General features: G+C 36.0%; 2 protein-coding genes and 1 non-coding gene across 3 annotated transcripts; 2 read left to right on the forward strand and 1 right to left on the reverse strand.

The window, feature by feature from the left end:
• Nucleotides 1-2,547: 2,547 nt before the first annotated feature.
• On the forward strand, nucleotides 2,548-5,096 carry LOC100243210 (transcription factor MYB46). Its single transcript, XM_002282785.4, has 2 exons — nucleotides 2,548-3,046; nucleotides 3,992-5,096. The coding sequence occupies exons 1-2, from the start codon at nucleotides 2,751-2,753 to the stop codon at nucleotides 4,671-4,673; spliced, it is 978 nt and encodes a 325-aa protein (XP_002282821.1). The 5' UTR covers nucleotides 2,548-2,750; the 3' UTR covers nucleotides 4,674-5,096.
• Nucleotides 5,097-7,054: 1,958 nt separating this feature from the next.
• Nucleotides 7,055-7,136, reverse strand: TRNAS-GCU (transfer RNA serine (anticodon GCU)). The gene has a single exon. It is a non-coding gene; the product is annotated as a tRNA-Ser (tRNA).
• A 3,196-nt stretch (nucleotides 7,137-10,332) lies between these two features.
• Nucleotides 10,333-15,634, forward strand: LOC100253664 (dicarboxylate transporter 1, chloroplastic). Its single transcript, XM_002282773.5, has 3 exons — nucleotides 10,333-12,120; nucleotides 14,391-14,612; nucleotides 15,023-15,634. Exons 1-3 carry the CDS (start codon nucleotides 11,026-11,028, stop codon nucleotides 15,383-15,385), a joined length of 1,680 nt encoding a protein of 559 aa, XP_002282809.1. The 5' UTR covers nucleotides 10,333-11,025; the 3' UTR covers nucleotides 15,386-15,634.
• The last annotated feature ends 2,491 nt before the right edge of the window (nucleotides 15,635-18,125 follow it).

Raw genomic sequence — 18,125 nt, forward strand, 5'->3', positions numbered from 1 at the left:
CCATGGTGGTGGGTGTCAGGTGTTCGAGACCTTTTCTATCCACGATTTAGCATTTGATAATATTTTTCCATTTTCAGCAAATGAGGATGGGATAAAGGATTACCCTTTTCATGGTTGAATATTCTTTTATTTATTTATTTTTAATTAAACTAAAAGTTAACAGCGATCTATTTCTTTATACTTGTTCGGGAAGTAGAAAGCGTTTCATTTTTTCCTAAATAGTTTCTTTCAAAAGTGCATCTACGATCTACCCATGATCAAAATAAAACTTTGGGTAAAACTAAGTGGAGGTCCGAGCCCACCCCAAGATGAGTGCACCATTACTTCGGGAGCACAGGTGAGACAAAGAAGCCTAATGGTGCGATTACCATCCAAACTTGGGATAAAATTAGACATAGGAAACAAAGGTGAATCATAACACCATATAAAAAAATGAATCAAAATCCTATAAAGAGTGGAATTTGATTCCCATGATTCCCATTGGGAATAAATAATTCAAATTAAAAGTTCATGTCAGTGTTTCAACCATAAGATATTTGTTAAACAGTGAGTCTTGACACAGAAAACCCTGGAGGAAGAGGACAAAGAAAAGAGAATTACAAAAACAAGCAAACTTTTGGTTGCTGGGGCTCCATTTATCTCCATGGTGGGGTTAAGGGTTAAAGCTTACAGGTATAATGGCTTTAGAAAGTCAACAATCTGTTGCACCATTTCTTTCTTGTTTAGTTTTTTCTCATCATCCATCATCCTTTTGTTAATTAATCCTAACAATGAATTGAAAATTCCCATTACAAGACTGAAAATTTAAGGCAACACAAAGAGAGAATATCTCACTTCCTTCAATCACAATTCATTCATCCTTCCCTTTTTGTGCTCCCCCTTTCTCCTTCTCTCCATTTTTCTTATTTGCATACAAATCTACACATGAAATTCATGCATGCCAGTTCATAATTGAGACCCCCATCCATTCATTCCAGATCCATCGTTGGATCGATCAACCACCACCGTTGGATTTGTCTTCTTCCTAATTATGATGTGAGAATATTTATGATTGTTCTTAAAAATATCTTGGAGTCATTTCTACTTCTTCTTTTCCCCTTTTCCTTTTGTTACAGGATTTTAGGGTTCTAGGCCATGGGTGTTAAAGGTTTGAATCTTGTGGCAAACAGAACTTTGTTTGGATGACATGGACTGACAGGCATATGCAGGTGTTATTTATGATTATCATATTATATATTTTTCATGGGCCTTCAAGTGCACGTGTGGGTTTTTGGATGATGTGGACTTATGGGCACTTGCCACATGTATCATTTACTACACGTGGAATGACCAATTGAGTAATTTTAATTCAATGAATTTTTATATGATATCTTATAAAAATAAAAACATTTATGTATTCCACACACCAATATCCATATTATTGGAAAATCTAGATAAATATTAATAAAATATCATAATTAAGATTTCGGTAAAAGAGACAAGGAGAACCGTTATCAAAATATAAGAAATTTAATAATTTTTTTTTTCAAAAATTGATGATAAATGCAAATACATGAATTGAAATTAGAATATTATTTTGAGAATGTACTAATGAGTGATTTAGAAGAGAAAATTGTTGATGTATGTTAATAATAATCACGAAAAAAGTAAGCAAAAAAAAAAAAAAAAACTAATGAAATGTTTAATAATAATTTAATTTTCTTTCCATTTATATATATTTTTTGTATTTTCTCTCTATTTTCTTCTATTCAAACTTTTCAAAAATCAGGTATAATAGAAGATGTGATGAAATATCTGTTTCTTAAATTCTACTACCATGAAGGTAAATGGTAATATCATATGAAATAAAGAAATAGAAATTTTGATAAACTAAAAATAAATAAATATTTTGATAGAGAGTACAAATTTGGTTTTCACGTGAATATATATTTTATTCAAATTTCTATTTATAATAAACAATCTAAACATAATAATTAATGAATGCTGATCAATATTGTAAACATTTTCAAAGGGAAGAAGGTAGTTTGTTATTTAAAATAAATTACAAAAACATTTGATATTAGAAATTATCATGACGGAGACACAAATTAATTAATTAATATATAAATAAACACATTGAAATTATAGAAAAAAATGTAATTTTTTTTTAATCCTTGGTCTTGCCACATTGTTTATTATCTCATATTATATATATATATATATATATATAGCTTCAAATACACGTGTGGGCGTGTGTATATTTGAATGAAAGAGTGAGAGATTATGTGAAGTGAAAGCAAAAAATGTTGGCTTGGTTACAAGTTACAACACAAAACAGTATAAATAAATATATATATATATATATATATTGCTAGTAGATTTTCAAGAAGCCTATGATAGATAGAAGTATATGATGATTGGCTTGTGAGTGAAGAAAAATGCATAGAAAAGGACAAGGTATGGAGTCAAAGACAAGACGACCACCTATCTCTCTCTCTCTCTCTCTCTCTCTTTCTCTCTCTCTCTCTCTCTCAATGAGGACAGGTCCCTCTCCATACCGTTTAATACTCACTCTCATCGACCAACCAACCCCTCGCTCTTTCTCTTTCCATTATTCTAAGCAAACCCCACAACCATCTCCATCATCTTCATCATCATTTCCTCCCCATCAAGCCTTCTTCTCTCTCTCTATAAAGTCTAATTACTCTTCCCCATCAACCCAGTTGGGTGTTGTTGTTTTTGCCGTAGCAGTACAACGGGGGCCTGTGGCAATGAGGAAGCCTGAGAAGAGTACTGCCAATGGTGCCTGCAGCAACACCACTTCTACTGGTAGCAAGCTTAGGAAGGGGCTGTGGTCACCTGAGGAAGACGACAAGCTGATGAACTACATGCTGAATAATGGGCAGGGCTGTTGGAGTGATGTTGCCAGGAATGCCGGCCTCCAGAGGTGTGGCAAGAGCTGCCGCCTCCGCTGGATTAACTACTTGAGGCCGGACCTTAAACGCGGCGCCTTCTCGCCTCAGGAGGAGGAGCTCATCATCCACTTGCATTCCCTTTTAGGCAACAGGTCCTTCATCATCTCTCTCTGTTCTCCATTTTAATTTCCTCCCTTCCTAGTAATTCAAAATCCATCTCAAAAACCATCACATGTCGCTTGATCAGTTTTGATTATGCTCGATTTCTTCATTGATGTTTTGTATACTATACATGCTTTAATTTTCCTTTTTATTTTGAAAAAAAAGGGAAATCTAGCTAGGAGCCTTTGGCTGTGGGGAAGACTATACATATACATAAGTCACAACACTAGAAAATAGTTGTTTTTGCAACGTATTTACTCATGTATACCCTGTATATGTATACAGGAAAATGTATAGATGTACGAAAGCATAATCTAATAAGAAATTTGCATGAAAAGGAAATTGAGAATTATGGGGAGTTGGATACTCATAATCTGGAAGCAGTCCAAGTGAAAAGGACATTGGTATGTATTTTTCAATTTTTGGTGTCAATGTCTGTCCTTTGAGTTGAAGACACTCCACTCATCTCCCATGTTTGTTTTGGGATTGAAGCTTCCATGCATGCATTTATGCTTTCAACATGACTCTCACACTATCCTCAACCGATTTTGTTTGATTATCTTTCTCTACACACAAACAAACACATACTGAAAATTCATGTTGTTTTCAAATCCACTGGTTTGACATCCCTCACCAACCCTATCTTTTGTTTTGTAATTCAAGTCATTGTCCCCTTAATTCAAATATGGAGTTGTGTGTGCTGGTCTTGATATGAAGTCTGAAAAGTTTGGAATAAACGGGTTTTCTCCGTTTCGGGTATCTGAAAGCGACATGGGGATTGTGGTTTACTATTTATAAGAACTTTGAGTTGAAGACACTCCAAGTCTATTTTTGTTTTGAATTCCAAGCTTTCATGCATGGAAATTAGTTAACCATGCATTAGAACATCTTGCCTTTTCACATTTGTAACTGATTTTTGATTGTGTTGTCTGAAGGTGGTCTCAAATTGCGGCCCGCTTGCCAGGACGTACTGACAATGAGATAAAGAATTTTTGGAACTCGACGATAAAGAAGAGGCTCAAGAACTCGTCATCAGTGCCCTCACCAAACGCGAGCGATTCGTCATCTGATCAGCCTAGGGATGTCATGGGAGGGCTCATGTCGATGAGAGAACAAGGGCTAATGGCTATGTACATGGATTCATCGTCTTCGCCACCATCCATCCAAGCCATGGCAGCTCTGAACCAGATGATTGAGCCATTGCCCATGCTGGAGCCTAGCGTAGACATGACCAGTGTTAACAGCGGATGCTTCAATGCGCCTCCCTGCATGACCCAAGTTGGAATTTTGAGTGCTGAGGGGCTTTATGGGGATCATGTTGGGCTCCTTGGAGGAGGAGGAGGTTGTGTTGTTGGGGAGCAATTTTTTCCACCCGTAGAGAGTATAAGCATGGGCGAAAATGGTAACAAAACCCTCGAAAATACCTTTGATAGGAACCCTAATAACAACCCCTATAACAACGTCATCATCAACAACAACAGTAGCAACAAAGTAGAAAACATGGTTGGGGTTGGAAACTTTTGGGAAGGTGAAGATCTTAGAATTGGGGAATGGAACTTGGAGGACTTGATGAGGGATGTCTCCTCCTTTCCTTTCCTTGATTTCCATGTTGAGTAACTTGGTTTCCCTACCTTCCCAATAATTTTCTTTTCCTCTCCATCCCATTTTAATTTTCCTTTTCCATTTCCTTTTCTTTCCAAGCAAACAACAAAGCCCTACGACCCAAATCCTAAACCTCAGAGTCTTAATCCCCACCTCCCTAGTCATTTAGATGTGGGAAGAGTGTTTTACAAATAAAGTTCATACACGACATCATCGTACATTAAGTAGTTTAATAATCTTTGCACTGTATGAAGAGAGATGTGAATAGTTCATATAAAAGTAGAGAGGAATACGAAAATTTAGCTGTTTCGTATAAATTGTACTTACTATGGAATTATGTACAAAAACAATGCTGGGGCTTGGAAGTTGTTATTAGTGAAAGATCAATAGGTTGTACTACACGTGGATGAAAATATAGAAATTTTCTCTTTCTCTCTCTTTCTCTCCTTGTCATCAACATTTTCTGGGGAATTTTTTAGTTATTTCTAGTCATAAATATCGGAAAGATCATTGTTTCTTCTAATGGGGTTTAATCACTTAGGTGAGATGTCCACTTGGAATGAAAAAATTCTCTCCACTCTGAACTAATAATCACAAGTGAGGAGTGTTAAGTCAGCTTGCTCTCATTGTAATATTGATTTTCTTACATTATTTTACGTGTTAGTTAGCTCAATGGCTGTACCCATTCTAGTAGTAATTATCACCCCTTTCCCATCTCATTGCAATGCCCTAAAAGGTAGCAAGGGAGCATTAGTGTGTGGTTGTTAATAATATTGAAAACGACTTTACATCACAAATGAAGAATTTGTACCCCAAAAGTGAGTAGAAAGCAAGCTTAAGAAAATGGCATAAATAAATATACGTAGCTAAGTTCTATAATATAACAAGACAATGTGGCCATTTTCATTTGAGTGACATTTGAGCTATGAGTGCTTTAAATCATTTCCCCTTTAGATTTTTGAAGCATCATTATTAACTAACATGTTCCATGTGTTCTTGGATGTATTATCTTCTAAAAGTGGTTTGATTAATTTTCTTCCATGTTGATTACTTTGTAGAATTTTAATGTATTAATGACGATGTCTTGGACCATTTGTCCTGAAATAATTGGTTCATAAAGCAAATGGTGAGTCTTTTCAAGTCATTAGCATGTCATGCTTCGTTTACTTTTCAAGCTTCACATAATTCAAACCTAGAAGTTTCAAAAATGCATGTTTTTACACGTTATTAAACCATCAACTATGACTATATTAAATTAATTAAAAGCCGGTGATTAACTCTATCTTGACGTGTTTAAACCTAGTTTGGTCTCCATTGCAAAGTTAAAAATCTAACCCGAATTCCATCATTAAGGAATCTACTAGTAATTATTATGTTTTGAATTTTCTTTTATTAGTCAAATATTTTTGAAGTTAGTAAAAACTTAAAATCAATTATATGATTAAAAAGCTTGGAAATTTAGATGGATTACACCAAAAACCTTCTAGAATTTTGATAAGAGTTGTTAGGAATTATTGTGAAGTGACAATTTAACAATATAATGAGTAAGTTCTTCCCCCCAACCACACTAAACTCTCTTTACTTCTTTCCACTTATTAATAGTTGAATTTCAACCTTCTTCTAACTTTTTAGCATAGTGACTCTAATACTTGATCTCAAGCTTGAACAAACTTAATATAAGATATAGTGAAAGCCTTTGGTAATCAATTTCAATTTTAGTAGTTTATTTTTCATTTCCTCAAATTTTGTATTTGATTAAGTTATGGTATGTAATATTGTTGTTTTAGGTTATGCGAAAGTACCAAATCATCCTTCATTTTCGAGCCATTTTTAGGATCTATTTGATTTCTAGGGTTGAAGAGAAGAAAAATAATTAAATAAAATACAATTTTGACCTTGAAAATTCTATTTATAATGTCATTTTAAGTGAGGAAACACTTTTAAAATTTTGAAAAATCACTCATAATATTGAAAAATATCTTGTAGTATTTTTACGGAAAATACTTGTCGGGTGGTTCTCTTAAAAATGCTTTCAAAGAAAATACTTCCATTAAAAACATTGCGAAATGCATTTTAAATCTACTATTTTTATTTATTTATTTGTCATAATTAATGAATTGAATGGGAAATATGTTGACGCAAGCCCAAAACTGAAGTCGGCTTGGGCCAATGGATGAAATTAAATACATCAGGCCCAGACCCAAGGGAGGCCCAGAGGATTGGACTTTACGAAGGTTTTTTAGATTGAAAAGTGTGGACTGGACTAAAAAAAGCCAAGCCCAAGTTTTAAGTCCACATGGGTGAATCGGTGTGATTAAATGCAGTTGGAGCCCAGGCCCAAGGAAAGCCCAGTAGAGGTCATTATTGTAATAGCCACAACACGAAAAGGGAAATTACGTCGCCTGAGAGATTCGAACTCTCGCGGGGAAACCCCATGTACTTAGCAGGCACACGCCTTAACCACTCGGCCAAAGCGACGTCGATGAAGATTGAAAGCTAAAAAGTATTGCTATCTCTAGTAAACTTTTGACAACAAACATTTTTATTTAAAGCATATTTAGTTGAAATGTTATTTTTTAAAGCGTTTTTTTTTGGAGAATCACTAATTAATTGTTTTTTGAACAATTATTACAAATGGTTTTTAAAATTCTTAAAAATTATTTTTAAATTTTGTTCAAAGTCTAATTTTTCTCCAAAAACGTTTTTTTTAGTCCAAAAGTATTACCCAAATGCTTTTGGTATAGTATGTTGAAGTATAATTCATAAAATCCTTTATTTGATATATGATATAACAGATGAAATCGTGTTCTTGATTTTTAAAACTACCTAGTACAAAGTAAATATATATAGACCAAGCTTTTAACATGCAATTTCAATTTTGTCCCAATTTTTTTTAGCTTCTAATTAATTCGAGATCAAATTAATTAATAGAGGAGTAATTACAAATTTCAAGAAAATTAATCTAAAATTAGATATACCAGATATACATAGAAAAACACCTTCAGGGCTTCAACGAAAATTCTATAAGTGTAAAGATTACAAGTTAAATAATTGTTGACAAAATATACTAATTTTCAAAAGAAAGTGCATGATTTTTACTTGATTTGAAAAGAGTTACTCCCAAGGATCTTATACCTACTAGAGCTTGCATTCTTTTTTTATGTCCTTGATCCAACAAATATACTTCTTTGTGGATTACTTCTAATTCTTATTTAAGTTTGTAAATCAATCTCATGGGTCATCAAAGAGTTGGAAAGAAACTTGAAAGCAAGAATGGAAAGGGTAAGCAAGGAGCATTAAAGATAAAAGCGCAATTTACCTAAATCCACGATAAGGAACAAAAGAATTATAATTGTCATTTTTGTGACAAGTTTGGATACTATCAAAAAGATTGTCTGAAATCGTAAGACATGGTTTGAAAAGAAAGATAAGTTTAATGCTTTACTATGTTTCAAATCAAATTTGGTTAAAGTTCTTTATAATACTTGGTAAATTGATTCAGGTTGTACCACTCATGTTTATATGAGGATTACTTATGATCCAAACTATAAATCCAAATGAAAAGTTTATTTTCATAGGAGAACTGAGTCAAAGTTCCGATTGAAAACATACAAAATACACGAGTAAGAATGAAGGCACGATAAACCTACAACTTCTTGAGATTATATACGATAAGATGATGACACAACAAAGAATTTTATTAGGGTAGGAAGGACATGACATTAAGACGGAGGAATCATGGTTTTGGAAGGCATAACACTAGAATATTTTTTTTAAAGGAATCATTAGAATTTATTTTTAAGATGGAAGATTCATGGTTTTGGAAGGATTAAGAGGCACAGAGGCTGCAAAAGGGAATCATCACGGCAGATTTGGAAAGGGGGTTCGGATCCTGGGGAGAGAGGGAGAGGAGAGACGCGACCTTTTGAACAGAGAAAAGGGGGGTGCCATAGAGAGAGAGAGACCAGAGATTCGTGCACCATGGAGAAGGTCTAGATTTGAGAGAGAGAGCGGATGCACCAAGAGCTTTGTACATACCATCACCAAAAAGTAAGATTAATGTTAAAAGTTCATTTTTTGAATGTTTTTTGTTGTTAAAGTCAACATTTTTGAATGTTAGAAAGTAAGATTAATATTAGTTGTTTAAAATTATTTTTTTGAATGTTAGAATGCAAGATTTAATGTTAGTTGCTATTAAAAGTTTTTTTTTTTTTTTTAATGTTAGAAAATAATATTAACATTAAATTATTTTAAAAGTTAATTTTTTTAATGATAAAATTTGAGATCAATGTTAATTTTTGTTGAAAATAATTTTTTGAACGTCATAATGTAAGATTAATATTAGTTTATGTTAAAAGTTAATTTTTTGAGTGTTAGAATGTAAGATTAATACTAATTTCTATTAAAAATATTTTTATATTTGTTATTTAGAAAATGGATTGCTTGAATTTGGTCATATTCAAAGGTAGGAAATGAATTGCTTGAGTTTGGTTAAATCGTTGATTCCCTTTATCTTCATACTTATTTTGTAAGTGCCGTGAGGAATTCTTGAGTTTGGATCTTTTCTTTAAAGGAAGTCTTTCCAATTGTCGTTTTGGGTTGGGTAAAAAAAATCTTTTTTTCTTTTATTAAAAATGAATTTTCTCCATCATAGATATGACTCATGATCACAAATGAAGAGTAGTCAAAAGTGAATTAAAGTTAGTGTTTTTTTAATTTTGTCTTTCTTTCGATTGTTCCTTTTAAGTTGGAAATCAAAGATCTCTATTTTGTGTTTATTGTATAGAATTGCTTAACTTGCTTGGTTCCCCTTTGTTTCTCCAAAATTCATCTTCAAAAGAATTTAAACCATCTAAAGACTTTAGAAAATCCATTCTAGGTATTTAGGGTGAAGATCTCATTTTCTTAAATTTAATATAGGTTTAAATTTGTATCCCCGAACTAATGAAAATGCTTTTGGCCTTGGTGAATTTTCAAGTATTTATTTGAGGTTGAAGGTGCACAAGTTGAGCTTGTTTAGATTAAACGGGGACTTGACGGAACCCCAATATAAAAGAGTTTTCAAAACTTCTCTTTGCTACCTTTTCGCTAGTCACAACCTCTTTTGAAATAAAATTCATTTTTTGAGTATTTTTGGAGTGCCTTAAAATTTTTTCTAATGGTTGTTTGATATTGTTCTCTTTTTGAAATTGATTCTAGAATTTATACGAGCCAAAAACTTATTCTAATCGAGAGTTATGTTAATTTACGCATTACACTAAACTAATTTTGGATATATGACACAATTGTGTGTTTTAAAAATTGTTTTGCATGACTTTTGTTTTTCTTCTTATTTTTAATGTAGAATAGACATTTGAAAAAGCTTGTGTGTATTTTTGTGTGATTTTAGGAGACTTTTTTTTTTTTTAGAAAAAAAAAAAGAGGTTGTAATGTATTTATTAGTGGATTATGCAAGCATAAATTGTATTAAAAAAAAATGAAAATTTTAAGAACCCTTAAGGTTCGCTTTTAAGACAAGTAGGGTTAAGTTGATTATGGGTTTTCTTAATTTTTTTTTTATAAATTTCATGCGTTATTTTCAGTCCCATGTTTATGTACAGGTGGATTGCTGAGGTGGCATTGGAGTATATGACATGTCTTATGTGGCATTGGTCTATATGACCGTTGTCAGTTGTGAATTTAGTGTGAAGCCCCCTGGCCTTTTTCAGTTGGAGTTGAGTCAGTTGTGAAGCCCACTGAGCTCTGACCCTTGGCCTTCAATAAGAGTCAGAGAGGCTTAGGAATTATCAGGACAGTGTCCCCCACCTTTTGGGTCACTCTCTACAGCCTCAGAAACTCGCTGCAGCTCCCTTCCTTACACCTAACTTTCCCTACAACTAATGGCCCTTCATTCATGTGGTCTATGTTTCTCCAGGGGTGTTTCCGTCTTTTTCTCACTCTCTCTCCATCCGTCCCATCTGGCCTCACTTCCTCCTACCCTCTTGGACTGTCCCTTTCACGACGCGAAACATGCAAATTTTTTCCTCCAAATTCCCGCTAACGTGAGCCCCTCCAGTCGCACCTCCCAGTCTCACTTTCTGCCGAAAAGCATCTCCAAGAAGCGGCCACGCCTAACGGCGGCCCCACCGACATCCGCTGGCGCACGTTAGCATACTTTCGTCTCTCCGCACACAGTAAAGTCCAACGCCCCCTCCGGTGGCCAGACGGCTGGCGACGGAACTCACAAAGCTTGCCACACCACTCAATTAAATATTGACTTTTTTCCCAACGCCGCTCCTCCACCGACCGATCCAAATCGAACGGTCCAGAGCCCTCCTCCACTCCTGTAGAAATACGCTCTGTTTCTCTTCCATCACCTTCAGAATCCATGGCTTCTCTTCCACTCTCCTCCTCCTGCCATCTAGGGTTCCGCCCTTTCTCTCGCGGCCAATCGCCGCCGTCCATTTCTTTCCTCAGATCCAGATCCACATCCAATGGCGGCAAGCAGTTCCAACAGAGTTTGTTAACTACCACCACTAACCCCCTGCGAGTTCCCTCGCCAATCTCACAGACCAATCGCGTTGCGAGAAAGCTAACCACCGTCGTTCGCGCTTCTTCCTCCACTGCCGTCACCTCTAATCCCAATCCGCCATGGCAGGGCGCGGCGCTGAAGCCGCTCGCTGCTGCGATCGCCACCGGGGTCATCCTATGGTTCGTGCCGCAGCCGGCCGGTGTCTCGAGGAACGCGTGGCAGCTGCTCGCGATCTTCCTCGCCACCATCGTCGGCATCATCACGCAGCCGCTGCCGCTCGGAGCCGTCGCGCTCCTCGGCCTAGGCGCATCCGTGCTCACCAAAACTCTCACTTTCGCCGCTGCCTTTTCCGCTTTCGGCGATCCGATCCCGTGGCTTATCGCGCTCGCTTTCTTCTTTGCCAGAGGTTTTATCAAGACCGGACTCGGCAATCGCATTGCCTATCAGTTCGTTTCGCTCTTCGGAAGTTCATCGTTGGGGCTAGGGTATAGTTTAGTGTTCAGCGAAGCTTTGCTGGCGCCGGCCATACCGTCCGTGTCGGCGAGAGCCGGCGGAATTTTTCTTCCATTGGTCAAATCACTCTGTGTTGCCTGCGGTAGCAATGTTGGAGACGGCACCGAGAATCGGCTGGGGTCTTGGTTGATGCTCACTTGTTTCCAGACGTCTTGCATTTCGTCTGCCATGTTTTTGACAGGAATGGCTGCGAACCCGTTGAGTGCAAATTTGACTTTTAACACTATCAAGCAGACTCTTGGGTGGACTGAGTGGGCGAAGGCTGCGTTTGTGCCCGGTTTGGTGTCCTTGATTGTTGTGCCATTGCTTTTGTATGTGATTTATCCGCCCACTGTGAAGAGCAGTCCCGATGCACCAAAGCTTGCTAGGGAGAAGCTGGAGAATATGGGGCCTATGTCTCGGAATGAGATTATAATGGCGGTGACTCTGCTTCTCACGGTAAAACACCAATTTGCCACAATTTATTACTCTTGCTCCATTAATTTCCTTCGTCGCTGCTGATGTTTCTTGTCTATTACTGCCTTTTGACTTGATAGAATATGGTTTGCAGTAAATTTCAGAGTAATGCATGAATCGGTATTTAGTATTTCATGCTCAATGTGTGTCTTGATTTGTGTCATTGGCACTGTTGAAAAATTGGGTCTGAATTAATTATGATGTAGTGTTGACCACATTGAAAGTATGTCGTCTTTTTGGTGCCATGACATTTGGTGTTTCTATGGTTTAGTTTCCTTGTTATCCTTGAAGAACTTCACTTTCTTCCATTTGAAGGAATGTTGCTTGGTGTTAGTTTTACATGACTTCCATCTTATTAGAATTCTGTGTTTTATCATTGAACTCAATTATGCTTGTTTTCAGTTGGAAATACTACTTTTTGTACCTATTTTTAATAGGCTTTAATTTATTGTTATGAATTAGACATATAGTAATCTGGCTTTCTCTCCTGTTTATGTGCATTATTTTTGCCTATTATGACTAAATGCACTGGTTGCTATTGGGTCCAGTTGACCCATTCCTATCTTCTAGTTGTGCTAATTAAGATCCCAAATCCGAATAATCTGGTCTGTGCTACATTAAGATTGTTGCTAAAAAGTTGAGAGCAGGATTTCAGTTGCGAGTTTTCCATTTTAAATGGTTATTTCAGGGGCATTTTTTTGTTGGAAACAAGCAATTGATTCTGTAAGAGCTTTGAAACCAGGTTATATGTCTTTAAGGTGACAGAAAAAATTTGTTTTCTTGCTCTGTTTGAGAGAGGCATGGAAGTGAAGATGAAGTGTGTGTTAAATGGTGTACTTCTTGCATATCTTCTTCTGAGCTAAATTAATGAGTGGGGTTTGGTGTTTTTTAAGTGACTCGCCATCAGGTAGGTTAGTCAATTTATACCTTTCTTATTTTGATATCGCCGAGGGAAAGCTTTGAGTAGGTTAATCTGCAGGGTATATATTAGTGGTTCTTTGCTCTCTCACCTTCAATATGCTAATTGATTTGGTGCTTTCCCTAGTGGCTTCTCATAAACAGCGAGGATTAATATTATCTGTCCTCTTGAATGATGTGGTGAAACTTGATTTCATTTTTTTGGTTGGGAAGATGCTGAATTAACATGTATTGACATCCCATTTGTCAATGTAGAGTGAGAACTCTGACAACTGCTTCCTTGGGCCTTCCTTTCTCATCTTTCCAGTCTTGTCCAATTTGGAGCATTATGAGATGAGATCATAATCTTGGAAGGACATGTCTGCCAGAAGGGGCTGGATCAAATTGCTTCATAGAATTGAGTTTGTTGGTCTTGTACCGGGTCAGTAACTAAAGAATTTTAAAAGTATGGGAAGGATTTTTAAATGGTATGGGAATGCTGATGATATAAGGGCTTTGGTGTAAGATCCTAGTGAATTACATAAAATCCTTAGAGAAGTTCTTTTTGAGGTTTATGGTGGAGAAAACATGATCTTTGACATTTCAAAGATTTTTGGATGTGATTGTTGAGGATTGCTTGCCATGCTTTATTAGGAAGGTGGTTTGTCTTGTGTCAATAAGATAGATTTTTTCCTAATATGTATAGCATGTAATGCAGGTGAGGAGTTAATAATTTGTTCCTTAATTTGGGTTGCTCATGCCCCTGAGGCCTGTCTTCGCTGTCAAGGGGTATAGGATGGCTTGGTTGGGTTGTTCTAGGTTCGATTCCAAATAAGTTTCTGATAGAAGAAAGGTTGCTTATTTTGCTCTCTTTGTAGATTTTTTGGTTCTTTCCATTTGCCAAAAGTACTCTAGGTTTCTATATGAAGAAGCGGACAAAGAAATCATCATATAGAATTGTTTTCCAAGCGCTTTTAATATATTTGCTTATTTACCTATTAAAAAAAATATTGTATAGAATTGTTGCCTTCACATTTTCATCTTCTTAAGAGAAGAGAAGTTAACTTTTTCAGCTGCTGTTGGGGCTGTCTTAATTGTTCTTGCCTGCAATTGCTGTACTTAGTGGTGATTTTATTGCTTCAAATTTAATATAATGTAAGAATGCTATTTATATTACATGCACTTTTAAGTGTATTCAAGTGTATGTGCTAACATGAATGCATCATATGCATTGGCATACATGTTCTAAAAACTTCTGTGTCATGTGTGCCTTTGTTTCTTATAAGTAATAATTGTTATTCCTGTTATCCGTTTTAATTTTATTGTCACTTCTTTCCTGTCATTCATAATATCAGGTGGGGCTGTGGATTTTTGGAGGTGTGCTGAATGTTGATGCTGTTACTGCTGCAATTCTGGGGTTATCTGTCCTCCTTGTGACTGGGGTTGTGACATGGAAGGAGTGCTTAGCAGAATCAGTTGCCTGGGATACCCTCACATGGTTTGCTGCACTTATCGCAATGGCAGGGTATCTTAACAAATACGGTCTCATCTCCTGGTTCAGCCAAACTGTAGTAAAGGTTTGTCTTCTTCTCTTCTTATTAAAATATAACTTTGCATGCCTTTTCTCATTTGTATCATTACTCCTGCATTTTGTTGTATGATTAAATGGATAAGCGCTTCCAATTTTGTAGATTGGTTTGGATTTTTCTCTAATCATAGAACTGGTCAGTTATCCTGAAAATTTAGGTTTTCTTCACCACCATCTTATAGTGGTTTCTCCAGGACTTCACTGCCTCTCACTTTGCTCTGTTCATGAGTTCAATTCTGCATAATGAAACTGAACACCCTTGCTTTCTTCTTTTGTTTTTTTTCCAATTCTGTAAATCCAAAACAAGCTTCAAACAATTGGGTTTATGGCAGATTTTAATTTACCAGTGGGCATTTTTTCTGGAAGTATTCAGTAACAATTGTTTCATGTTCTGTACAGTTTGTTGGCGGATTGGGTCTTTCATGGCAGCTATCTTTCAGCATTCTGCTTCTGCTCTATTTCTACTCTCACTATTTCTTTGCAAGTGGAGCTGCTCATATAGGTGCCATGTTCACAGCCTTCTTATCAGTTGCTAGTGCCCTAGGCACTCCTCCATATTTTGGAGCCATGGTGCTGGCCTTCCTTTCCAACCTCATGGGTGGCCTCACCCACTATGGCATTGGATCAGCACCCATTTTCTATGGTGCCAACTACGTATCCCTGGCCAAATGGTGGGGTTATGGATTCCTCATATCCATCGTTAATATTGTTATCTGGCTTGGAGTTGGTGGGGTGTGGTGGAAGGCCATTGGCTTGTGGTAAAATTCTTGCCAAACGAAAGTTGGTAATTTTCTGATTTTTTTTCCACCTAGGCGTAGTTTCAACTTTTTTGTTTGGTTTGGAGGTAGGCTGTTAATTTATTACTTTTGATTCTTTACCTCAAAAATAAACATTTTATTGTTACGCAAGGAGGAAAGTTATTACTTGTACCTGAAATTTTGATATGGCGGGACGACTGCTGGCGTATATGAGCTTACAATTTATGATACAGGGATTGGTTGGATGGTTGAATGTTTCTCTCTTGCTGCTGTTGTATTTATCTTTTCTTTTTCTTTTTCTTTGTTTTTTTTGGTGCCTTTGTTAAGATGGAAGTTGGAAAATCTTGGATCTAAACCCTTTAATCCGTTGAAAAATCATATTCTGTCCAAAACTAGAGCATCAACCTGCTGATGCACCTTCCTTGTCAGTTTCTTATTAGACCTCCATCTTCCTCCAACCCAAGAGCAGCCGTGACTGTTGAGTTTGCATTGCTCTAGGAGACTCGAGGGGAGGGAAAACTATTTTACTTTTCTTGGGCTTAATGTAGTGGACTTAAACTGTTTTCTAAGCCCCGTGTTGTAATTAGATTCAAGCCCTTTAAAGTTGTTAGGTGAGCGTTTCCAGTCTCTTTATAAAGGATTAGTGAGGGATTATTTTAATCTGGTTATGCCATTAAGGTGAACACACAAGAAAAGTCTTAGCTAATAAGCAGATGGACTTAAATGCTTTCTAAGTCTGTGTCGTCCTTGGACAATTCAAGTCCTTTAAAGTTGCCAGGTGCGCTTTCTCAATTTCTCACAAGGGACATTTTATCAAATAAGCAGATGTCTTGATTTTGAGCAAAAAGGATAGCATGAGAGGAAATGGAAACAAGGAAATGCTTAAAAACACATCTAATAATTATTCCATATAAACATCCTCCTCCTTTTCTTTCCATTCCTTCTGTAGTCTCTTAAAACCAACTATTAAGGGCATTTGATTGAGTTAGTTTTTCATCTTTGTTTGGTGTTTTGGGAGTGCTATTTTACCATTCTTGGGCTTGATGTGATGAACTTGATATGTTTTCATTCAAGTCCTTTAAAGTTGTTAAGTGAACTTTCCAATCTCTTTATCACTTTATTAAGCATTAGTGAGGGATTATGTCATTAAGGTGACAGTACAAGACAAGTCTTAGCCAATAAGTAGATGGACTTATTCAATTAAGGGGCCCCGTGTTGCACTTGGACAATTCAAGAAGCCCTTTAAAGTTGCTAGGTGAGCTTTCTCAATCTCTCTCAAGAGACATCTTAGCAACATAAGCAGATGTCTTGATCTTGAGCAAAACTAAAAGAGGATAGAATGCTTAATAATTATTCCATGTAAACAACTTCCTCCTTTCCTTTCCATTCGTTTTACAGTCTCTTAAAATCAACTCTCAGGGGGCATTACTCAAGTGTTTTGTACATGGCATTTTGATTGAGTTAATTATTTTTTTTTCTTTTAGATCTTGAGGAGAGGGGGTACCACTTTACTATTTTTGGGCTTAATGTAATGTACTTAAAAGGTTTTGTAAGTGTTGTAATTAGAAAATTCAAGCCCTTTAAAGTTGTCTAGTGTGCTTTCCCAATCCCTTTATAAAGCATTAATGAGGGATTATTTTAATTCAGTTATGCCATTAAGGCGACAACACAAGACAAGTCTTAAGCAATAAAATTGAATGCTTTCTAAGCCCCGTATTGCACTTAGACAAGTCAAGCCCTTTAAATTTCTAGGTGAGCTTTCTCAATCTCTCATAAGAGACATCTTAGCAATAAGCATATATCTTGATTTTGAGCAAAACAAAGAAAACAAAGTGTATTAAAGGATAGAATAAGAGAAAATGGAAATAAAGAAATGCTTAATAGCACATCTAATAATCATTTCATATAAACAACTTCCTCTTTTCCTTTCATTGGGTTTTGTTAGGGGTAATTACAAGGTTCGGTTTTGGTTGATTATCAATCTAAGTTCGATTTTGATTGATTTTTAATCAAACGTTCAGTTTTGGTCAATTTTTAATCTAAGATTCGGTTTTGGTTGGTTTTTAATCCAACGTTCGGTTTTGATCCATCTATAATCCAAACTTCGGTTTTGGTCGATTTTTAATCCGAGAACTAAATTAGGTTTCTTGGTTTTGAATAAATTGGAATAGATTACAACCAATTTGATTATTGAACGTAATCTATCATACATAGCATCATTTCAATGTGATTAGGTCTATATATTTTGGACCAGAATTTGGCCCATATAATGAAAATATTTTATATCAATTTGCTGCTTGCCATAAAGAGAAAAGGTCGTGAGAAAAAGAGGAGAGAATGAATTTGAAAAAATCACATAAAAATGGCAAGATAAAATTCGGTTCGAATTATTTTTCACATTGATTAACAGGTACGACACGTCTTTTTTTGCCCAACCCAACTTTTGTTTGTTTGTGTGTTTGTATGCTTTGAATTGAGTTGATGGAGGGTTTTCTTGTAGCTTGGTGATGCCTCCATGTCTGCTTTTCCTTTTTGCTCTTTCCTCTTATTGAAATGACCTCAGTTTTGTTCTTTAGTGACATGAAAACAGAATCGATAGACTCCATTTCCCATCACAAGTACTCTTAATGCCTCTCACACATCTTCCAAAAATAAGAAGAAGGAAGAAATCATAAGAAGACGACAAGAGAAGAAGAAGAAAGAAAATGCCCAACACTTCCTGAATTCTGTTTTTAAAAATAAAT

Source organism: Vitis vinifera, chromosome 6 (assembly GCF_030704535.1).
Source record: "Vitis vinifera cultivar Pinot Noir 40024 chromosome 6, ASM3070453v1".
NCBI classification, from domain to species: domain Eukaryota; kingdom Viridiplantae; phylum Streptophyta; class Magnoliopsida; order Vitales; family Vitaceae; genus Vitis; species Vitis vinifera.